The sequence below is a fragment of the Eurosta solidaginis genome, chromosome 4 (genome assembly GCF_040869045.1).
Source record: "Eurosta solidaginis isolate ZX-2024a chromosome 4, ASM4086904v1, whole genome shotgun sequence".
NCBI lineage: Eukaryota > Metazoa > Arthropoda > Insecta > Diptera > Tephritidae > Eurosta > Eurosta solidaginis.
Window position 1 is genome coordinate 11,863,170 of NC_090322.1, and position 25,576 is coordinate 11,888,745.

At 35.6% G+C, this 25,576-nt stretch overlaps 1 protein-coding gene across 15 annotated transcripts in view; it reads left to right on the forward strand.

Annotated features, from left to right (window-relative positions):
- Positions 1–25,576, forward strand: part of LOC137249035 (uncharacterized protein CG43867) — a 404,529-nt gene that overhangs the window by 89,857 nt on the left and 289,096 nt on the right. For 3 of the 15 annotated variants that reach the window (XM_067780140.1, XM_067780142.1, XM_067780143.1), the window contains exon 1: positions 401–878. The exons of the other annotated variants lie outside the window; for them this stretch is intronic. In XM_067780140.1, coding sequence (XP_067636241.1) covers positions 414–878 — 465 coding nt within the window. In that variant the 5' untranslated portion in view covers positions 401–413. Of the gene's footprint in view, positions 1–400; positions 879–25,576 lie in introns of those variants that run through there. 15 annotated transcript variants of the gene reach the window in all.

Below are 25,576 nucleotides of genomic sequence, written 5' to 3' on the forward strand. Positions count from 1 at the left end.
AGAATTAACGCTAACTTCTAAAAGAGTGTGAATAATGCAAATTAAAAAGAGAGATAAAAAGCAAAAAATATCTAAAAACGAAGCTTAAAAATTACTTAAGTCAATAGAAATATATTTTCAAACATCAATCCAATTAAAAAAAAATCTCAAAAATGGATGCCACAGTTATGCTTGTCGACGCCACACCAGCACAATTGGAGGCACAACAACAACATTTACGCAAAAACAGCATGTCTCCACCGATGCCTAGCAGCTCTGGCCATCACTCAAAGCTGGATTGCGAAGCCACCGTAAACAATTCGACCACCAGCAATGGCCATCAAAAGCAGCTGCACAGTGTTGCAGCCTCAACCGCCAATAGCGGTCAAGCGCCAAATTCAAATTGTTCATCAGGCAGCGGTTCACCATCTAAAATGTTACTTAGTGGTGGTGGCTCAACAGCTTTTCTACATCACAACAATCAGAATTTGCAGCATCAACATCAACATCAGCATCATCATCACCACCACCATCACAACAACAGTCATACTCACACATTACACACGCTTCACCAACATCCCGCTATTGTAAATTTGAAGCAATGCGCTGCTGGTGGAGGTGCAGGCGGCGGTGGTGGTGGTGTTTGTTGCAATTTGAGTGGTTGCAGCTTGAGTGGCAGTAGCACACCAACGCCATCGCAACAAACGTTGCATCATACGCTCTATCCGTTGTTGGTGGGTGGCAATGGCATAGGTTCGAGTGGCCCTAGTTCATTGGTCAATTCACCGGCTATGGGTAGACGTAAGCGATATACAAGCACTTCATCGAATTGCTCAAGTCAATTCAATAATAATTATGCTGGACTCGATATGGAATCGTTGGAGGATATGTTGAGAAAGGTGAGTCGATGGGAATAATTATATTGTGTATAGTTATTTAATGTAGAAAAAGCACTCAGTTTCAAAAGAAGTATTCATTATAAGGTCCTCCCCAGCGGGTTAGGGGGTTAGAATATACCCACGATAGGTGTACCTGTCGTAAGAGGCGACTAAAACACCAAATTCAAGGGGCTGTGTAGCGCAATCTTTTCAGGTTGCCAGCGCAATATGTAGCTTCTCCAAAACTAATTGTCAACCTCACCTATCCCTGGCGAATCCTGTTTCATTAACAGCCGAGGCTCTGTCGGCCCGAACTCCTCATGGATCTAGGGGATGGGAAGGCGGGAATGCCTAGAATGTGGTCGCATGTGATCGCAACAAATCGTTCCCGAGATGGTCGGGCTTGGTACCGGAACGTTCCGGATCTGCATGCGGCAAAGGACCATCAACTCGATAACACTCCCCCAAGGCTACGGGGAGTGTCCTTATCGCTACAACAACAATAAGGTCCTCAGGATTATTTTAAAGGCCCTTTAATGTGTATTTATATTAACTAAATCGGTATCAATTTTTTTTACAAAAAATCCCAAAATGGAAATTTTTATGACCTAACCTTCTAACCTTCTTATTTGTGTCAAGGATTAAAAAATTACTTTGTAAATTTGTCGCTCGTCGTGATGTGATGGTGATCCGTCTACCACACCGAGGGCTTAGGGTTCAAATCCTGAGGAAAGCAACATCAAAAATTTAGAATAAAGTTGTATCAATTAGGAAAAGATTTCCTAAGCGGCGTCGCCCGATGGCAGTGGTTTGGCAAACACTCGGAAGTGGTTACAGGATTTTTGCTTACTTGTCTAAAAGTGATATTTTTTGTAAATTGTTGCGAAATTACAGTTTTTTTACGAAATTTATTGTATTTATTTTACAAAATTTTTTGAAGGGAAATTATTTGCCTAGTTTTGCCTTGAAAGCGTGTTGTATTTTAAATTTTCAAAAATTTAGGAAGTTTTACTTGCCGTATTAATTTTTTAAGCTATATCGCGACTAAAAATGTGTCTTAATGTCAATTATTTGCTTATTTTGCAACCCTTTTCTCACTAAAAGTTAACTTGTGTTTGAAATGCCATCGCCAATTTTATTTAGTAGGTAGCTGTTTTTCCTCAACTTGGGGGGAATATTAAAAGTATCGGTGACTTTAAAAAAAATTCCCAAAAGGGAAATTTTTTGGGAAGTTTCAAGGAAATTAATATTTTGCTTGGTATGCACTTAAAATTGGGTTGGCGTATTTTCTGCAAGTTTAATTTCAAATAAAGCTTACATTCCCTCTACGAGTATGTAGACTTTTTTTGTGCCAACTACAAACAAACTAAATTTTTTTATTCATAACCTTTAGCTTTGCTTTGAAATGTGACGTACTTTATCAAACCATACTCAACTCCTTGCATTCCCATGCAATCAGGCTTCACTAATCGCGTATCAAAGCATTAAATAATGCTTTAACTTTAATGAAAAAAACTCGAATAACAAAAAAAAAAACGCCTGAATTTCTAAAAATAAACTAGCAATCGCTACACTTACATTCCTCAGTTTTGCGCGCCAAGCCAAAGTAATTTTACAGCATTTCGACACTTTTCGCTTGCACTAGATATCCTTTCAACCAATTCACATATCGGCAATCAATGTGGCCAACAATCCAACGGGAAAGTAATGATAAAAAACAGATTTGAAAAGAAAAAAAAAAATACATGAAACAAAGTAAATGGTCTAGTTGGGAATCAGATAGCCAACGTAAATGGCTAGTGATGAAATCCCAAAACGCAAAAGAATGCAAAAACATGAAATACCAAAACTAACGAACGAAAAAAAGGATTGCATACTTTAGGGAGCTACTTAAGGGCAAACCGATAAATAGTTGGTGGTGCAGGCCAAAAGTGTGTGATTGGTAAATAATGGATTGTGGTTACAGAGGCGAGGAAGGACTTCGTGCAAAGTGACTCTTTTGAACTGCTATTAAGCTACACACATAACGAAATATAAAATTTTGCCCGCATAGTGTATGTGTGTCGTGATCACATCCTTAAAACCTAGGAAACGTCCATGCTTCAATTAGGATCAAGTCTGTTCGATGAAAGATAAAAAAACAACATGCAATAAATAGCAGCTGTAGTTAGGAGGTGGTCGCTACACTACAAAAATAACAACAAAGGAAAAAACTTGAAATCACAAGAAAAAAAAAGGAAATAACTTCCCAATTGCTATATGTCCTTAAAACTCACACAAAGGACTTCCTTCTTCCGTGTATGCCCCCCAAATGGCTCCAAGTCACAGAAAACTAGGGTAGTGTGTTATTGTTGTGCGCTTCCTTCCTCTTATCCTACATTTTATTATTAGTATTTATATTTGTTAAGCTGCTTTTTGTTACAGAAAATTTTTCGCTCCAGCATTTGTTTTGACTTTTTTGCGTCAATTGCCAACAATTGTGGTATTATTAGCAAAGTAGTTGTGCTATTGTTGCTGTTGTTTTCTTATATATACTAACAGCTGTGACACAGTGAATAGTTTTAAAAATTTACAAAGAAAAGCAGAAGAAATAGTTGATCCACTTTTTCGGCAACCTTTTTTGTATGCTGTCTGCATTGCATTTATATTACGGACCTTTTTCGCCTAAAAGTAGGCAATGCAAATATTTTCAATATATTTTTTACATTTTATGAGCGCTATAAAATAAATTTTTTAAACGTATAGCTGTCTTTGCTTTAATACAAACAAATTTATACGTTTTTGCATATGACACAAGCAAACGTCCTCTTTTGCTGGTCAACTTTTAGACTCATTTAAACTTTTTGACACTTTTGTGGCATTTCTTTGTCGCAGCGTGTTTTTCTCAATTTCCCAAAACTTTCCCACCATCTTTGGAGTTATATTTTCATTTTACTATGGCTCAACTTAAAATTTATGGAACTTGGCCTAATAAGTTTTTAAGATTAGGTTGATGTTCTTTGAAACATAGTCCCCCCAAATGATTGTCTACATTAGTTCTACCAACTTTTGCTTCTATTTGGCTTATCGACCTTCATTTGTTCATACTCCCCCAACTATTATATAATGTGTATCTTAGTTTTCTTATTGTATCATGTGTCAACTTAAATTTGTAAGCATTTATTTCAAATTTAATAGCTGCAAAAGTTTTCGGTCAAATGTGATAAGTTGCTACAAATGCACCTAAAAGTATGTATAGCTAAGTTGTTTAAAGAGTTTTATCAACTTGTAAATAGAATTATTAAAATTTCGAGTCTAATAAGTTGCTGTTAAGCAAATTTGTTTCCGTATCCATAATAAGTTTTATAAGTTATGTATTTTAAGTATGTTAGGGAAATTTAAGTTAATAATGTTTGTGGGAATACCCTCAGGCATTTTATTTTATTGCTAGACACTTAAACCAACAAAAATATAATATAAAATACAAGTTTTAATATAAAAGGGATCTGGAAAATTTGTATAGAAGCTTTTTTTTTTGTTAGGAGGTAAGGAATTTCGGGCACATTTTTTCACTTAGAGAATCTTTCAAGCATTCATAAACAAAAGTCGACATAAAGTCGCCTACTACTTTACAAATTTTAGTTTATTGTATATTAACATAGGACAAACAAACAAAAAAGTACTGCAGAGGGAAATTTGAAAAAGCCAAAAATTCAGCATATATTGAATATCGCGCTATTCCTTGCCTCAGATTGCCCAAATGGCTACTAAAATAAAAATTTCCCAAAAAAGGGAATTTTTTCATGATGACGGGAATTTCGGAAATTTCCTCTGAGAATTCTTCCCAAAGACTGCTATATTTTAACTAGGCACGTTGAGGTATTTCTGCTACAATATTTCACTTACGAGATCTTTAAAATTACATTTCATATACCAGCCATCGCGTTGTATTTCTATCCTTAAACCACAAATAACGATTCCCATCATGAGAAAAACGCGCCAAAAAATCATTATATGTAATCGAATGCTTACACCATTTGCATGCCATTGCCACATTAATACTTGCCATTCGATGCGGCCTATTCCACTTCGTATGGCAAACAATATTGGCACACACACCAAGCATTGTTACCCTCAGATGGCACAAAGCAGTCGATTTGAGAATTAAAATAACAAAATCCAGTAGACTCTAGTAAATATAAAAGAAATGCCTATCGCAATAATAATGTGCGCCTAAAGTGAAACTACATAGAACCAAAACCTCTCAGTTGTGGGAAATATTGGAGAAGAGTGCGCACATTTGCATTTTATTAGCTTTAATGAAATCTCACAAGCGCGCACACATGCAAGCTTTGTGAATGCCAAATATTGCATGCACAAACATAAAGGCATATTGTGTGGCTGCGGTACACTGCGTTGCTCAGTAGTCACATATTGCATATTTTTGTGCGCATACCTGAACTTTGCTGCATTCTTTTGTGCCTGCACGTTGCAATGTATTTATGGTTGTTACAGAGGCTCCTAAGATAAGAAGTAGTGTGTGTCATTAATTTTGTGTTGTATTATTGCAGTCCACGTAGTCCACGCAACCTATTGCATACTTTTAGGCGCATGGCCTGCCTTTTTATGTGTAGTAGTGAAGAATTCAAAATTGCGTTAGGTACCACTGCTAGTGCTCAGTTTGTACTTTACTTTTGGCATTCTCCTGCTGAAGCATGACATAAGTTTAGGCTAAAGCTGTTTTTGTACACATGTCATACAAACACATTCCAGGGTTTCCCTCGGTTCATTTTCCTACATGGTTATTTTCCCTTATGTTGTCACCATAGCTCTCAACTGAGTATGTAATGTTCGGTTACACCCGAACTTAACCTTCCTTACTTGTTTTATATTTTCTTTAAGTCCCTGAGGTTGAAACGCAATTATATCATAGAAGTCTTTATGTGTAGTGATATGTGAGATGACCTATAACCATTGTATGGCGAGACAACCTTTTTGGCTATTTCGATGTGCAAACTTTCATTATGCTTTTATGGTTTTTAACTTTCCATAAAAACAAAAACACGTTCTTACCGCCTTTGCATGCCTCAGACAAAAAACAAATCCCAGTGGCTGGTGAAAGTGTACTGTCACGGAAATTTAACAAACGTTGAAAAACACTTTTCATTTTCCATAACCACCACTTGAGCAATGTGAGTTAACCTTGAAAAATTTAAAGGAGGCACCTAATCTCAAAGTTGCTATAACTGAAAATGAGTTTTTAGTCCTATTGTTCTGTTTTTGATTAAGCTTGACTTCTGAGTAGCTTTTTTTTTGTATTTCACCAGCACAAAAATAATCATTTGACATAAATCACTTTTGAAATGCAAAGTTTTTAAATGACAGGCCACATGCCGAGCTGCAATCCTGCTGAGTATGCTGAAAGCACCATATGTTGCTGGTTAGGAGATCCTTTCATTCCTATTGACTCCTGTTTCATACTGCGTTTTATTGTTTTCTCCTAAATGGTATTTATATACATACATACATGTGTTTTAGACCTATGTACATACTTTATTCTAAAGCCTACAGCTATGTACTTCTTAATATTATGTATGTATATACGCGTTTAATACATACTTATGTTTAAATATAGTTAAAGAGCACTTCAGGAATACAACTTTTCATAGCACATAACTATGTGAAATATTTTTTTCCAAAAATGTCTTAGATAAAAAAAGTCCTTCTAAAAGGGATTTTTTTGTTAGAAAGTCAGGATTTTCATTAAAGCTATATATTTGCAACACTGTTGAAAAAACATAATTTTCAAGATTTCCCATTTTGGGATATTTTCATAAATAGCGAAATTTTTTGCCAGCGATTGGAATAACCTGTTTTCAAAAAATACCTGCTATTTTCTATATTTAGAAAATAAAGTTCGGCTGCAACCGAACATTATATACTCAGCGTGAGCTTCAATTGTACATTTCGTTTCAGATAAATTACTTTTCTACATAACAAGTGGCACCGCCCGTTTAAAAAAAATGTCTCCCCATTACCTTTTACAATAAACCTTGATAAGTGAAATATCATTGATTCAAAACTATTTTTTGCTAAGTTATAGCTTATTATTCTAGTCTACGACCATTTTAAACTCGTTTTATATCTAAGTTGCCGTGGTCTTTAACCGATCCCGTCCATTTTTATTAGAAATATTTTCTGCTATAAGGAAAATATGTGCACACAATTTCACTACGATGTGTTAATTTTTCTTAGAGTTATAGCTCCCGAAACATAGAAAATTGCTTATTCATAAAAGGACGTCGCCACACCCGTTTTCAAAAATTTTAGTGTTTTCAATTTAATGTTATAATTCAATTTAAAAAGTAAAATTCTATTGATACAAAGCTCTTTTTCGCTAAGAGATAGCTTATTATTTTCGCCTACGACCCTTTTAAAAATATTTGATATAAAAGTGGGCGTGGTCTTTAACCGATCTCGTCCATTTTTTCTAGAAATATTTCCCGCTATAGGGAAAATTTGTGTACCAAATTTTATTACGATCCGTTAATTTTTCTTCGAGTTATGGCTCCTGCAACATAGAAACTTGCTTAGTCCTAAAAGGGGCGGTGCCACACCCACTAGCTTATTATTTTCGTCTGCGACCCTTTTAAAAATCTTATATATAAAAGTGGGCGTGGTTTTTAACCGATCTCGTCTATCTTTTCTAAACATATTTCCTGCTATAGGGAAAATTTGTGTACCAAATTTTATTACGATCCGTTAATTTTTCTTCGAGTTATGGCTCTCGAAACATAGACAATTGCTTAGTCATATCGGCGCCATGCCCATTTTTTAAAATTTGAAGGTGTTGCTATTTACTGTTATAAATACACTTGGGAAATGAAATACCATTGATACAAAGCTCTTTTTAGCAAAGATATAGCTTATTTTATTCGTTCATGACCCTTTTTAAAATCTTTTATATAAAAGTCGGCGTGATCCTTAACCGATTGCGTTAATTTTTATTCAAATCATTCCTTATAGTAAAGGCAACCTCTCTACCGAATTTTGTTACGATAGGTTTAACGACTTTTGATTTATGATTAATAATATTTGTAAAATTGATTTTATCATAATTGGGCGGTGCCACGCCCATTTTGAAAAATTTTTATCAAGAGTCTCAATATCAGTCCACATGTCAAATTTCAACATTTTAGGGGTATTATTTACTAAATTATCAGGTTTTTTGTGTTTTCGAAAATTATATATATAAAAAAAGTGGGCGTGGTTATCATCCGATCTCGCTCATTTTCAATACCAATCTATTCTGAGTCCAGATAAGCTCGTGTACCAAATTTGGTGAAGATATCTCAATATTTACTCAAGTTATCGTGTTAACGGACAGATGGACGGACGGACGGACGTACAGACGGACGGACATGGTTCAATCAAATTTTGTTTCGATACTGATGATTTTGATATATGGAAGTCTATATCTATCTCGATTCCTTTATACCTGTACAACCAACCGTTACCCAATCAAAGTTAATATACTCTGTGTGCAAAGCACTCTGAGTGTAAAAATGCAACGTTATTTGCCTTAGTTCGTTAGGAACTCAAAAGCCCTAATTGTTAAATTTTTTGGATATGCGGGAAAATCCCAAACTACATTAAAAATGATAAAGTAAAAAATGAAGCATAAAAGAGTTGAAAAAAGAATTCTCCTTATAGGAAATTCTTCGGAAATTTTTCAATTTCACTTGATAAATTTTGCTTCGTATGTAAACAGAAGCTTCGACAAAACTGACAGCTATCAGAAAATTACCCTTTCTAGGAATTTTTTTTCAAAGATATATGAATGTTGTGCTATAAAGTCCAGCCCATCATTACTGCGAAGTAATTTTGTCAAGGTTAGAAATTTTTAAATATGAAGGTATTTTAGGCCTTAAAGCGTAAGAGATAAATTTCCCACGGCGATAAAAGTTAAACCATTCTTTAGATCCATCTAACTTCTGCAATATTTTTCTTTAGCTTTATTAATATATTTTAAGCGTTCGCTTGAAAATACGCCTTCAGCAACACTTTTAAGTATTTAGTATAACTAAAATTTCATCAAGAAAAACGCATTGTTTAAAAAATTTACGCCACTGTCAAAGTTTTCGAAGTCGAAAGTAATAAATCTTTAGCATGACAAGTCCGTTGTAGCCTTAATGTATGCAAGTGTGTTTAAACGAATTTCGCGTGCAATAAAAGTTAAAAAACAAACGCTCTCCAAAAAAATTATATTTAAATAAAATTTTGAAAAAAGCTTCAATTCAGCCTCAACCCAGCTACAGTTCGAAATTTGAAAGAAACAAAAAAACAAAGCAATCTTTGCACGTCTTTACGAATTTCCCCACGGGCTCTTTGAGTGCATATCTTAGTGCCCAAATGTATGTAATGGTAAAATTTACATTTAATATTGCTACACGTAGTTCTGCTTGTGGTGCTGGCAAATAGTTTCGCCTGTCACAATTCCCTATTCGATTATTTCTCAAAAGTTTCTCTTCCAAATAATATTTTTGTATTAAGCGAGCAGGTGGTGCGCACAAAAGTATGCTTCTTTTTTTCTATTTTGCCAAAAAATAACAGACCTGCTGTGAAGTAGCACACATGTTGGTGAATTCAAGGAAGACTGCACAACGGTTTGTAGGGGCCTTGAATTTGATGCAGCAACCTCACACATACTCTGCGTGTACTTTTTCAATTTCAGAACATATTTATAGGCTATATATTTGGCTGCTGCTGTGTATTTTTAGTGTAAGCGCCTGTCGTCATACTACACATAGTTAAAGTTTGTTAAAAATGCGGTTTGTTAGCTGTCTTAATAACAGCCGTTAGCTCGCTTGAAATTAAATACATTTTTGGTGCTATTTTCAATATTCCCATAATACCTTTCAAATGCAAAGTGCTTGTAATACATGTTTTTGCTGCATACTTTTTGGCATAGCGAATATTTCAGTGCTGTGTGCAAAAAGGTTGAATAGAGTAAAAGTTTTGCAAAAAAAAAAAAACTGGCGTTCAAATTATTGATACGACATAATTTAATAGATCAATACGTAATATTAGGCGTGTTAATACGTTTTAAAATTTTATTGCCTTAAAATATGCAAAAATTAATTGTACTAAATGAAAATAATGTCATATTTAATTCTCTCAACGATTAGTTCCCTTACTCATTTAGTATTACAGCAGCAATTAATAACATACACATAATATCAACAATTTTACGCCTAGAAGTATGCACCTAAAAACCATACAAAATGCTTTACATGCACTAGATTATATTTGTATATTTACTTTTTAGCCGATTTAAAGTGGCATTGAGCAAATACGGGCGCATAATCATAAAATCGCTGCTATTCATTTTCATAAAATGCGCCTAATATTATGCACTAATGACCATAGAACAAAATAACTGCAAACAGAATTTCTTTACCTATTTTTAGGCTCGCACAACAAAGCCTAACAGCAGTATTACAATGCATGTAATATCATTATAAAATTTACTACTGCCGTTGGTTTTACGACAGGAGTGGCTGACCGAAAACTAACACCATCATATAGGTATTCGAACGGCATAATTAATATGCTGCCTAAAAAGTTTGTGGTAACTATAAAAGTAGTGAGTGTGGCTATGTTTTCGTTAAGCGTATGGAAATGTATGTAAGTACATATATGTGAATTGACACGCCCACCTATTAATTTTTCTATGGTATGTTCATTGTATGCCCAAAGTGCTCGTTAGTATGGCCACATAAAATGTCAATTGTCCTTTATGACAACAAAAAGCTAACGCAAATAAATTAAAATGCCACATAACAATGATAAATATTATTTGATGTTGTTGTTGTCGAACAACGGTCATTATTTAAGGCATGCGACACTTGTCTGCCTCACCACACCAACAAAGTATCTCTAACGTGCTTATTGTGGTCACTCGTGCGTTCTATCACATACTTTTAGGCGTATGCGTTGGAGATGTGAAATTAATGTTCTCTTCTCGTGTGTTACAGTGATTTGGTCAATAAAACGTGTGAGAATGTATGCACAGATGATCACTTTTAGGAGATTTTCCTTAGTTAAATTATTATACGCTTATCATTAGCTGCAACAATTTAAAATTGGATTTTGACAACTATAAAAAAATGATTTGTTTTCCAAAAAAGTTGCATACTTTTGGATGTTAAAGTTATGAGAGTTGCCCGTTTTTACAAAACTCTTAAGATTTTGACTAGAATAGAGGTACGCAAATGATGAATCTAACTTTAAACCCTAAAAGTATGCAATTATTTTTCATTGATCTTACTACAGGAAAGATTTAACTATATATCATAGGCATTCAGTAAAATTTAGAAAGAGTTGATTTAAAATCAGCTTAGTGACTTGATTTTGAATTCAAAATATCATATATAATACAAAGGCCGAATCAATTTTCTCAACACCTAAATTTATACACTTATTATGCAAAACGCCGCATAGTTCTATGGGTGGACGCCTTTCCGGGATATCGCCATAAACGTGGACCAGGGGTGACTCTAGAAATTGTTTGTACGATATGGGTATCAAATGAAAGGTGTTAATGAGTATTTTAAAAGGGCGTGGGCCTTAGTTCTATTGGTGGACGCCTTTTCCCATAAAGGTGGACCAGGGGTGACTCTAAAATTTGTTTGTACGATATCGGTATCAAATGAAAGGTGTTAATGAGTATTTTAAAAGGGAGTGGGCCTTAGTTCTATAGGTGGACGCCTTTTCGAAATATCGCCATAAAGGTGGGCCAGGGGTCAATTTAGAATTTTTTTGTACGATATGGGTATCAAATGAATGGTGTTAATGAGTATTTTAAAAGGGAGTGGGCCTTAGTTCTATAAGTGGACGCCTTTTCGTGATATCGCCATAAACGTGGACCAGGGGTGACTCTAGACTGTGTTTGTACGATATGGGTATCCAATTAAAAGTGTATTGAGGTAATGAGGGTTTTAAAAGGGACTGTCCCTTAGTTGTATATGTGAAGGCGTTTTCGAGATATCGACCAAAATGTGGACCAGGGTGATTCAGAACATCATCTGTCGGGTACCGCTAATTTATTTATATATGTAATACCACGAACAGTATTCCTTCCAAGATTCCAAGGGCTTTTGATTTCGCCCTGCGAAACTTTTCCATTTTCTTCTACTTAATATGGTAGGTGTCACACCCATTTTACAAAGTTTTTTTCTAAAGTTATATTTTGCGTCAATAAACCAATACAATTACCATGTTTCATCCCTTTTTTCGTCTTTGGTATAGAATTATGGCATTTTTTCATTTTTCGTAATTTTCGATATCGAAAAAGTTGGCGTGGTCATATTCGGATTTCGGCCATTTTTTACACCAATACAGTGAGTCCAGATAAGTGAGTTTAGTAAAGATATATCGATTTTTGCTCAAGTTATCGTGTTAACGGCCGAGTGGAAGGACAGACGGTCGACTGTGTATAAAAACTGGGCGTGGCTTCAACCGATTTCGCCATTTTTCGCAGAAAACAGTTATCGTCCTAGAGTCTACTAAGCCTCTACCAAATTTCACAAGGATTGGTAAATTTTTGTTCGACTTATGGCATTAAAAGTATCCTTGACAAATTAAATGAAAAAGGGCGGAGCCACGCCCATTTTGAAATGTTCTTTTATTTTTGTATTTTGTTGCACCATATCATTACTGGAGTTAAATGTTGACATAATTTACTTATATACTGTAGAGTTATTAACTTTTCTTTTAAAATTTGACTTTAAAACAAATTTTTTTTAAAAAGTGGGCGTGGTCGTTCTCCGATTTTGCTAATTTTTATTAAGAAAACATATAGTAATAAGGGTAACGTTCCTGCCAAATTTCATCATGATATCTTCAACGACTGCCAAATTACAGCTTGCAAAACTTCTAAATTACCTTCTTTTAAAAGCGGGCGGTGCCACGCCCATTGTCCAAAATTTTACTAGTTTTCTATTCTGCGTCATAAGTTCAACTCACCTACCAAGTTTCTTCGCTTTATCCGTATTTGTTAATGAATTATCGCACTTTTCGATTTTTCGAAATTTTCGATATCGAAAAAGTGGGCGTGGTTATAGTCCGATAACGTTCATTTTAAATAGCGATCTGAGATGAGTGCCCAGGAACCTACATACCAAATTTTATCAAGATACCTCAAAATTTACTCAAGTTATCGTGTTAACGGACGGACGGACGGACATGGCTCAATCAAATTTTTTTTCGATACTGATGATTTTGATATATGGAAGTCTATATCTATCTCGATTCCTTTATACCTGCACAACCAACCGTTATCCAATCAAAGTTAATATACTCTGTGAGCTCTGCTCAACGGAGTATAAAAATTATAATAATAATATCTAATTAATGGTATGAAATTTCCAGAGTTTTGATTAAGGAAATTTAGCGAAGTTTATGTTTGCCGAAAAGTATGCAACAAATTTTTTCATTCACATATCGCATACTATAGTATCTTTTATGTATGGCAACATATTTGACTGGCTACGTTAGACAACGCTTTTCAAAACTGTCAGATAATAACGAACTAAAGAAAGAGAATTGAATACAAAATTTCAAAATTGAATCAAAAATTCATAAATAAAACTTTGGGGACGCTCACAATAAAGTCGCTTGTGTGTGTGCGCCTCTATTTGGTATGCATTTTTAAGCGCCTAAATGTATGCAAATTTAATCTGATTTTAATTTGTTTAAAGTACTCAGGTTTGTCTGCCCCACAATCTTCACAATTCATTCACTCACTCATTTATTTTACGCAAATGGACCAAAGATTGTGCTGATTTGTATATGAAAGACACACTTTCTCTGGTTGGGTTCGCTTTTATGAACTCCACGAGACATATGAATTTATTATGTAAATATTAGTGGCAAAAGTAAACATAGGGAAATGCTGGAAGGAAAAATGTGTGCGCTTAAGTGGCGGAAAGAAAAGTGACTTATAACGTAGGATGATATAGTAGAAGGAAGAGCTGAAGTGATTGTTTAAGGTGCAAGAGAAAATATGACAAGGGTTGAAAAGGGATAATTGGGGAAAGGTGGATAAGGGAAAAGCATAAAAGGGTTGCTGGGACATATTAACTTTTTTTTAGAAAATTTATGGAGCTTTTATCTACTCGTAAGGCATACTGAAAATACTGATTTTGTATATCGCTTGTTTTTTCTTTTCTTTCAGGTGAGTCGAAAGTTTTTACATACATATGTACCACATAAACAAACAAAAGGTGGGAGAAAGAAAGTACTTCGATTAACAACCCAATATTTGGAAAAAGGGTGAGTCATTTGATGGAGCGATATTGTATATCGCACTTTTATTTAAAGTTACGCAGTTTGACATTTATTCGAAAAAACTCTTTAAAGGGGTTTGAAAAAAAGAGATGGATGAAAAATCTCAAGGTATACCGAAAATAACAAAACTGTTAGCTTTAGGGGTGTTCTAAGCTAAAATACAAATTTCCCACAAATATCCCTTAAGGGAAATTTAAAAAAAAAGCTGCAAAAATTCAATAGTTCATGCAATCAAGCTGAAAATCAATCACTTTTCCCAAAATATTTTCAAATATGATTTCAGATGAAAACTTTTTAAAAGCATTAGCACAAAAATTATGTTTCTTTTTGAAGTTCGCAAAAGCAGCGAGAAAAAACTTACCTGAAAAAATTTTAAAATGATTGAAGGGATAAAAAACAACGAGTTTTAAAATAATTCGAAGGAGGAAAAAAGAGTTCAAGCAAGAAGTCTCCCTTTGGCAGCTCCGAGAAAGCCGGAGTCTTAGCGTTAACTCCCTTTAGCCCCTCCGAGAAAGCCGGAGTCTTAGCGTTATCTCCCTTTGGCTTATCTCCTACTTCATTAATTGGAACTTCCCTCTGACTCGCAGCTTTCGAGGTAGTTGCTACCTCGCTATTGGAGCCCATCTGTCTTACAGCTTTGGGACTACTTGTCTTGTCTATGCGACTGCCCTGCCTCGCGGCTCTAGGACTGTGTCCTTTCTGCCTCTTGAAAGCAGGCTTGTCGCCTTCCGCCGAACGTTGCCTCTTCATTCTGCCATTCGACGCTTCTTCCTCCTCGTAGCGGTTGCAGAACCGAGGGTTCCTCGCAGCAAACCTTTTGAACTGCCTTCGACCTACTTCTACCGCTTCATGGGCCCATTCCAAGCGCGCGATCTCCACTTCTGTTGGGTCGACCACTGCTCCCAATCATTGTACAATTCTTAGTGCTGCGCGGTACTGCGAGAGAGCTCTTTTACTTCCTCTGCTGCGTACCCTTCTCCACTCTTCTGCTCCGTTTTCATTTGTGTGCTTCTCCAACACGGAGTTCATTGAATCAGCACTACTCTCGCTCCCCGAGTCCGACGCATCGCTTAATTCGTATTTGTCGTCCTTGGATTGCTACTCAGTCCTCCTCTCTACATCGTCCTTATTACAATCAGGTAATGAGTCGTTCATCTTGGTCGTACGACCACCTGCCCGACAAGGCGGGCTCAGCGGTCCAGTATTATATACGGGGAAAGAACCGTCCGCCACAGCAGCGCCCCTTACTGTGGTAAGGCCATTAATACTTCCCGAGGTGGCCCGGTATCGGGAAGGCTCCGTTCGAATACAGCCGAATTTATCCCCTGGCTGCAAATCGTCCAATAGGCACGGTCCGCATAACACCCTGGATTAGGGGGTTGGCAGTTCTTGGTCACCGACATCCCGCCGCCCTCGTATGAGGCGAAACGGCGTAGATGTCAGTCCTAAACAGCTCCGCCTCATAGTCGGGCGCTATGGAGTTCGGCTAATCCCTCACACCAACGACAAGGTGCCTACCTTAGTGAGGGGAAGAAGAAGTTAAATTGAAACGAAAAATTTAACTTACTACTTATTTACGTAAAGGGAAATTTTGCAAAAAATTTGTGAATGCTTAAAATTTATTGACATTAATGTTTAGCGATAGTTCAAAGCCTATATAAAAATTTCCCTAAGGGAAAACTTTTTTGGAAGAGGCGAAACTTCCATATTTCATGCAACGAAATTTGAAAGCAAAACTTTTTTCAAACATTTTGATCATTATTCCAAAACACGAAAAAGTCAGAAAAATTATGCAAAACTTCAAGATGGTGTTACAATTTTGCAAAAACTTGCTGCTCCTATTTTAGCAGTTATTGAAAATTGTCACAGTTCAGTTTCCATTGAAACTTTGAAAATTGGGTGCCTCTACTTACTCGGAAAATTTCTTACAAAATTAAAAATGAATAAAAACAGCAAATATTGTTTTCTTCATTGCATTTCAATCTGAATAAAAAAAATTGTCTAAATAAACTGTTATAGTGAAAAAAAAAATGTTTTTAGAAAGCTCCTGGAAGCCATTCTCAATAAAGAGAAAAATCATATATACTTTGAGTTTAGTTAGATTTCATTAAATAATAAACTAAATTATTATCTTGGATGGCTGATTTTTTGTGTTAGTGAAAAAAAAATCTATCTAATATTCACCTTCTAAGTGCATTAAAACTGTAAAAAATATAAGCTATGAGAAGTAAAGAAAAAGGCTGAAAAAGTATAGCCAAACAAGATTTTCAGGAAAAAATAAAATTTCCCACAAATTCCCCTGAAGGGAAATTTTTCAAGAAACTCAGAGACCCCATATGTAAAACTATTCAAGATACCTTATTTTCCAAAGAAAAGTTTCAAATCCTTGTATAAATGGGCAAATTATTAAATGCAAGCCGTTGAAGTTCGTCGCAATAAGGCAAAACGGAGATTTACTTGGATAAACGAAACAGGAAAAAATTAAGAACATATTGTAGGCAAAAAATAAAATTTCCCAAAAAATTCAAAGAAAGGGAAATTTTTCAAAAAATTCAGAAACGCTTTCAGCTGATATAACTAAACAATTCTATAAATGTAAAAGGATTCAATATGTTATTTTTAATCTAAATTTTCAATCCTTGTAAGAAAATGGGCTAATTTTGTGAGAAAAGTCGTTGAAGTCTCTCAATGAGGCAAAAAGGATATTCACTTGGACAGGTGAAACAGCTTCCTTTGGAAATAATAAATCAAGAATAAGCTCAATAAAATATTGTATTTTTTAGAGCACGAAAATACTCTTTTTAGTTTTAAAGTTCGGAAAATTTTGCTTATTTCCTTCAATTCTTTTTATAGGCAATATGTGCTCCAAATATATTTTAACCGCTTCCACAGAAACAAACTCTTCACAAATTTATTGAAAACAATCTCAGTGTAAATCTAATAAACTCCCTGCTGCTTCGGTGTAGTCTTATGCCTCAATACTTTCAATACATTCAGCGCGTTAGTACCTATTCATTCTACTGCTGTTTTCTACTTGCCTTGTATTTCATGTTTTTTACAAACAATGTTTAGTCTTTGCCAAATTAAGTACCATTCACATACATCAGCGCCTTTGAGTTTGTAAAGCATATATGTAGATACTTATACATATCCTTGCAACGAAGTTCGTGGGAATTCTTTAAACCCACAAGAAAAGTCAACAAGCCATTACTTACTGTGCTATTTTGGCAAACATCTTTTGCGGTATGCTTTGAAATTGTTTTTGGTTAAAATGCTTTGCTACAAAATAATGTGATAAAGCTAGAGTTTTGCTTACTGTTTCGTTAGGAAATGAATGTAAGAGCGATACTCAAGCTCAAAGAAGCAAGGTAGCCTGTAAGAAATGGTGGTTGATATAAGGGGCGTTACTGATCATGGTAAGAAGGAAATTGTGAGAACTTTTTCTTCCCAAATCCCTGCCCGTATCAATACATCTAAGCTCAATTTGTTTAAAAATAAAAATAAGTGTTTACTCACTTTGTCCTTGTCAGATCAATTTATTTTCAAGCGAGCTAAAATGATGAAAACTGTTGCATATTTTAAGGGGCTAGGATTGGTTTTTAGTATTCTGAGAACTTTAAGGGAGCCGAAATGATCGTTTTTTGGTTGAAATCTTGAAAATTTTGTCCGAGATTTTTTTGCTTATTCTAAAAATGTTTGTTTTAAGTTATGAAATTTAGGATGGCTATATTCTAGCGTAGTAAAAAGGAGCAAACTTTTCTTGCTTTAAAGCATATTGCGGTGGCTAACGGATCTACTTAGAAAATTTCCTATTGACTTCATTAAATAAATTACCAGCCACACATTCAGCATTTGGCTTGTGAAACACTGCAGTTAAGTTCATATGCAGGCAACGAAAGACTTTGTAACAAGTAAAGAATGAAAGAAATGCCGCCGGTTGTTAGCTGATTTTCGTTTTGTTTCACTAGAGAAAATAAAAGTTTTATACTTCCTATATGATTTTTTTACGGTACTGTTTCGATTTAAAACGATTATTTGTATGCTATCAAATGCCAACAGTCAAAAGGCGCAAACGGCGCAAAAGGACGTGTTTTTCTCAAGTGCGTTCTTCTCTTAGGTAAACTCTGTGTGTTCATCGCCTCATCATTCCATGAAAACTGCACGAGCTTTACGCGCTGTTTGGTAAGCAAACACAATTTTGTGGCAGTTTTGGCCATTTAAAGAACGACGACTATGATGATCACAACGAAACGGGTAGCTATTTCACTACATACTATGCCATGGAGCATAGTTTTAGGCTAGGCACGAGGCTTCATTTCCCTAACGTCTAACATTGTGTCTTGCAGTGCTCACTTTTGTTAGTTTTGCTTGCCTACTTTTGCTTGTAAACTTGTACTTTTTATCAATTTTCACTTCATTGCCTCACTTCATTTCGCTTCAATAGTTTACTGTAATCAATATTTACTTTGTGTCAACCTTTGACATGCCTAATTGTATGAAATGTATAATACAAGCGCTTGTTCTTTACTTATTGGTAAGCTCAGCTGAAGGAGGTTTGACGGCGCTATTTTAGCAGGATATTGTGTGGAGGTGGAAATTGTGTTTACATTTTGTTCTATTAATTGTTAAAAAGTTATGCATAAAGTCGTTTTAAAGGAGGTACAGGGCCAACACCTTTTGCGGCAGTATTTTTAAGTTTTTGTATTGTACTTAAGAAGCGCACATATGTGTACCTTTCAAAGTGTATGACCTTCTCTACTCAAATTACGTTATTAAAGAATACCTGTTATATAAAGTGGCATACTTTTTGGCGCCAATATGCATAAGTATATAAGTATCTTTTACTTTCCAGATATTTTCCTTCAGAAATAGAAACCACTTTTTCATTAACAGCCTGATTCTAATGTGGTAACAACTTTCTTCACCACGGCAACTTTCTTCATATGGTAACTTTTGTACCCTTTTGGTATTCTGCCCACGAAAGTAGCCGGATAAATGTTTACCCACTAAAATAGGTGGTAACATCGATGTAACCACACAAAAGCTGTTGTTCAGAAAAAGGCAATACTGAAAAATAAAGAATTGTGAGCGCAAATAAGTAAACATAATAGTAAAAAAGTGTTGCCTCTTGCTATACATATTTGTTTCCATGTACTTTCACAGTATATATTACAATATAGCTATGTAAAAACGTATGCATGTATGCACATATGTATATACACATCGTCCCGTTTATTCGTTAACATCGTATCTACGAATGACACATTTTCGGTAAAGCCATGGTGGAACCATACACGGTGGCAGCATGTTGTGACATACCTACAAACATAAATAAAAATTCCATGTACTTTGTTTTTGTAAATTCGATGGACAAATTGTCAAAATCGTACTGCGCCGGAAGTTGATGTATCAAACTAAATAAAAAAAAAATTATATTCAGCTGTCCCATGCTGCCACCTTGTGTCGTTCCGCCATGGGTAAAGCGAAGAAAACTAACTTTTAAATTTCACCACAGACACTGGTGAGTTTTTCGGTGATGACAGCGTTACCACTTTGGCCAGAATCGCGAATAAAACAACTGGTAACGATTTTCGGTTACATAATGTTCTGGGTACTATTTTACCGGTAACGCTAAGAATTGGGCCGTTAAGGTCAAACTAGACTTGAAATTTCTATAGTATTCTTCCAGTTGCTGTGGTTGTCATATATATTGTATATATTTGTTATCTTAACCAATATGCAGAGGAATGCGGTGTCAGAAGTACTTGCACTTGATCGTCATGTGAAGTATGTATTTAGCCCCGTTGTTCCATAATCAAGTCCACATAAAACATAGTCAAAGAACGTCTGCATATTTTTGTAGGAACTTTTTTATAAATTCGCTCAACGTCTATGGAAGGATGCCACTTTGCGGTAACCTTTATTTACCATCTGGATACTTTTCCAGTATCTAAGTAAACTTGCCGCAATATGCGATAGCTACCCTACAGCGAATCGCACAAATATAAACTAGCGCAGAACTATCACACTAATAGCGTTTTCTTTTCTGAAATAAATTGTTGCCTAAGTAAATGGTAAAGCCATAATAGAGTTACTCCTACCCCAGAAAATTTTCAACATTTATAATGCATAGAAAGAACATTTCAACTCACCATATTTACTCATATTAACAGAGTATATGTGGAACTTAAGAGCGAATTGAGAGTTTCACAGAGTTGCACTTCCACACCGCCATTTTATACAGGGTAAAAGTGTAACGCTTTTGCGTTGCGAGCAGGCAACATTTTTCACAAAAGAACGAAATACCCCGTAAAGGCGTTGCCTGGTTTTTAGAATAGAACAACAACCCTTGCGCGGCGTACAAAAAGCGTAACGCTTTAGCCAGAAAAGAAAACGTTATAAGAGACGGTAATTGGTCTAATGCTGTCCCGTAGCAGTGCTTTCAACTAACACTTTTAGTATAGTGATTTCCTGCGAAATGGCAATGGTCTCCCTTTATTGAACTTCTGAACGCGTACATAAGTGGTTTAGTCGTAGGTGGCTCTAAAATAGCCGCTGACTTTGAGTAAATAACTTAAATTCATATAGCTCGGACTTAAGTGTTACGGGCAGAAATGTGGCTGCCAACTACCCCGCTCTTGATCCGATTAGCACCAGTTCGGAGGTAGTCAATAAACCTGTGGAGCGAAACTGGCGTTTTGCGTCTCCCAATTTTGCTGTAGGGTAGTTTACCCGCATCCTCTACGACCATTTCGCCTCTGCAGATCGTATCCACGAAAGCTGATATCAGAGTTTTATGCCATAGTAACCGCGAGAGGACATCACCTTGGAGCGAGCCCTTCCACCACCACAGAAAAACTCCACAAAATATGCAGACTAATTTTAGGTGCAAACTTATTTAACTCCCGAAAGTATGCACCAAATTTTCAAAATTAAATTTAAAATATATTTAAAGCTATGCTGCTTTAATTTACTTCTCCAGCCTTTCGGAGTCGCCATACAACCCCCATCCACTCCTCAGGCACAACATATTTGTATCATTGTACATATTTACACATGCCCAAATTGCAAATTTGTCTGCGGCAATGAATAGTTTGCTTATTAATCGAACGTCCTTTGTGTATTTCCGCATACCTTTCAACGCATTCTGGTTTATAGCTGCCTTCCTGCTGCTTGCACTGTATGTATTATTCCGCTTCTTTCTCCTCTTCATATTGAGTCTACTTAAACGTTTGACTTATTTTCTTTCACAATATTTTTTTTCCTTTTCTGCAATGCTGACAATTTCCCAATGGCCGTATAATTCTTTTTTTTGTAATTTTTTCTTCGACAATTTTTTTAAGCGTTACTGCGTTCATGTTTTTCTGTTTTTTTTTTTTAACATTTTTCCACTGCACAAAGGTTGTTGCCAACAATGAATGCATTGAAAATGACAGCATATACAGAAAACGTTTCCAATTTTCGTTTCCTATTATTTCATATGTTTGTATATAAAATTTGTGCATAAATTCATAAGTTATGAAGTGGAAAATTTCGGTATCAGATTGCTATTTTCTTCTCCACGAATAGTACAAGTGAAAGAAATTTAAAATTTTAACTAAAATTTCGTCTGCCTTTCATATACCAGCAAAAGTTTTCTATACAAAATAATCTAATATATAAAATTCTTCTGTCACGCTTTTAGAGGCTGAACTCCTCCGAAACGGCTGAACCGATTCTCATGGAATTTTGTGAGCATATTGGGTAGGTCTGAGAATCGGCCAACGTCTACCTTTTTTTTCGCTACGTATCTAGGATCTTGAGATCAAAACGTGGACCCGGGTACCCCTAGAATGTGTTTATACAATATGGATATCAAATGAAAGCTGTTGATGAGTGCTATAAAAAAAAAAATAAAAAAGTGCTATAGTACAGGATAATTTTCATACAACTGGGAGGCTAGGGTCTCGAGATATAGCCCAAAACGTGGACCCGGGTACACCTAGAATGTGTTTTTATATTATGTGAATCAAATTGAAGCTGTTGATGTGTGCTATAATACAGAGTAAATTTTACACCGCTGAGTGACTAGGGTCTCGAGATATGGGGCAAAACATGGACCCGGATACCCCTAGAATGTGTGCGTATTATGGATATCAAATGAAAGCTGTTGCTGAGAGCTCTAAAGTTCATTGTGATATTCCATTTAGTCGCATCAACCTGGAAAAACTGATAAATGTGCATGCGAAGCCGAAATGAAGACAAGAATTAATAATACCCACATGCGCCTATTTACATACGTCCTCTTCGATTTGCCTGAAACATCGTATATAAATTTGCCTATATTAGTATTTACGATGCTTTTTTCCGGGAAGTATACCAGAGACGGACTGAAACTGGGATTAGGACTAGGACTGGGACTGGGACTGGGACTGAGACTTGGAGTGGGACTGGAATAAAATACATACCACCCTCTGGCACTGGCAATAAGAAAGAAGAAGAAGGAGAAAAACTTGAGAGAAAAGAAAAGAGATAAGGAGACTGAGAAAGAGATAGAATGGGACGAAGATGGAGATGAAGCGAAAAAGACGGAGGGAGGAGTGAACAAAAAGATTAGGAAAAAGTGTAGAGGGGTAGGGCAGAGTTAGACGGAAAAAGCTTATTAAAATGTATGCAGATAGGCCAAATTTAGGGCAAAACAACGTCTGCCGGGTCTGCTAGTAAAATCTATAGATTTCGAGCACTTTAAAACGCCTAAATGCATGCTAAACTGCCAACATTGTAAAAACCGTCCACTATTTACAAAATCTGGTAAAAAAAAACTTGCTAGGTAAACACATTTTTAGCCAAACCTTTTACGCAGAATATGCATTTAAACAATTCAAATGCAGTGACTAGGCGTCAGCCACATACTATGCAACTTTAGCTTACTTAGCTTCAACTGCACCCACAATAGTGAGTTTTACCAAATATAGTTTCACCAAAAAAGGCCACAACAAACTAGCAGCTGACCAGCATCTGCAACAACCATTAGCTATTCATATGTGGCTTAGATATTAGCATTGCATACTTTTAGGCGGTGCTGATGCCGCTGTCGCTGTATTCGCCATGCAAATAGATTTTATGCATTTGCTGGCAAATTTGTTCTGCAAATACCTGCATACATTTTGTGGAAAAACTAGAATATGAATCGCGCTTGTGTCCAAAAATATCCAATGCTTATGCAAGCTGTGCGATTTAGATTAGATTATGTAATGAATGCATATGCCTAGAAGTATACAAACCTTGCGGTGGTCACTTCTGTATGCTGTGCCCTCTCTTTGTTTTGTGCATGGCTTGTTAAATATTAGGTTGCGTATTTTTCGTATGTTAAATATTGATTGTAGTTAGTACTGTAGGAAAAAAATGTGAAGTCTAAAGGTATGCAATTTCTTTTTACTTGATTTATTGATGAATGCTAGATACGGCGGTTCTGCATAAACTTTACATATATTGTTTTATATAAATTTAATAACTTTTTCTCTTTACTGAGAGATGAACGCACGGTGGAAAATGTATTTGCTAGAATTTTTGAAATATTTTTATTAAGCTACTTGATCCTTTAAAGAACTTGAGAGTTTATTACCAGGGAAGTCGTTACACCAAATACGGGCACCTGTAATTCTGTCTCTCCGATTTCAATCGTCTGCGTTGGTTTAAATTTTAGTGCACTTCGCGCACTGCTAAATAATTCTGGTTAAAACCAGTTTAAGGCTGATTAAATCTAAGCGCCTGAAATTATACTTGTTAGCTTGCGCCTAAAATTTTACAAAGTTGAGTTTTTGAAAATTTCTTCTGAAGTTGATTGAGCCTGGAAAATACATGAAGGTCCTTAGGTTGATGAGTTTATCTGAAAAATGAGTACTAAATTAAGCAGCTTTTATATCTGCAATTTCAGTCATGACTTCTTTCAATCGTAGGCTCTGCTATTCACTAGTGTAACCAGCTTTTCATTGGCTGTATTTAAATGCCTAAAAGCATAGTCTTTTGTATATTCTTTTTAACTTTTTCTGCTGTCTGCCACGTCCAATCTTGAAAAATTAAATTTTATCGCGGAGCTTTAAAGTATGTTACATACTTCGGAAACGAACTTTCTGCTTCTTCAAACTTGAAAAGAAGCCCGCGTTGCCCAAAATTAGGGTTATAAATGCCAACGTTTTATTTAATACAGTTAATAAGAACTTGTTTAGCAGAAAAAATATTAACTTCCATTCACTTCTTTCAAAAAATAAATTACATTGGTCACAAATTTTTATTACGTAAAACGTCAAAAATATGCCATTTAGCATCACTCTTCTGCATTCACAACACTTTCACCTCTAGCCAATTTAGCAATCAAGGAATTAGTTAGAACTTTAGCTCCATAGATTGTTAGGCAACACAGAGCAATAAACTTGATTATTTTTGCCTAAAAGTATGTAATACTTAGCACATATTTCAAAAACTTTTGCCAACACTTTTGAATAATTAAAATGCTCCCATGTTAAATGTTGCAGGTGACAAGCAAAACGCGAAAAGAGGGAGAAGGAAACTAAAAAAGAGGTAGAAAGGGAGTAAAATGTGCGTTAAACAGTATTTGATGAATTTCGCACGCTGTCTACATCAGCTTTGTTGTGAACACAGCAGCAATACTCAACTGCGAATATCATTTCCACTGTCAGTTAAGTTGCGTTGGCTGACAGGCACTAAATGTGCATAGCTGGTTGTAATTTTGATTTTAAGCACTCAACTTCCTATATATTTTTTTCCAACGCTCTGTTGACGGTTCTTTATCCTCAAATCAATGTCTTTGCGCGTTTTATCGAGTAATGGATTTATAATATCTACTTTTAGGCTGCATTTGAGAGAGGCAAACCTGTGTTAAAGTGTTATAAAGTTAGGTGTATACTTTTAGGCGCTTCAAAGTTGAGATTGTTACTTGATGCGCTTTTCCGCTGGGGAATATCGCCTTCCAAAAGAAATCTAGAACAGTTTATTTTAAAAGTAATAATACCACCTAGCTTTCGCTGGTATCTTTTTGAGTGTAATACTGTTTTCACACAGAAACTTAATGATCTCATTTCACCTGCTAATGAAATCGTAAATTTTTTGCTTTCACACAGAGGTAACTGCTCGATTAGTATGAAGGATGAGACAGACAATCATGGCGGAACGATACAAGGTGGGAGCATGGTGACACCTACAAACAAAAAAAATTCCATGTACTTGTAAATTCGATGGACAAATGTCAAAATCGTACTGCGCCGGTAATTGATGTATCAAATCAAATAAAAAAGGTTATAATCAGCTGTTCGATGCGGCCACCTTGTATCGTTCCGCCATGCAGACAATGAGATTTGCTTTGACAAATGACATTTTTAAGCACTGAACAC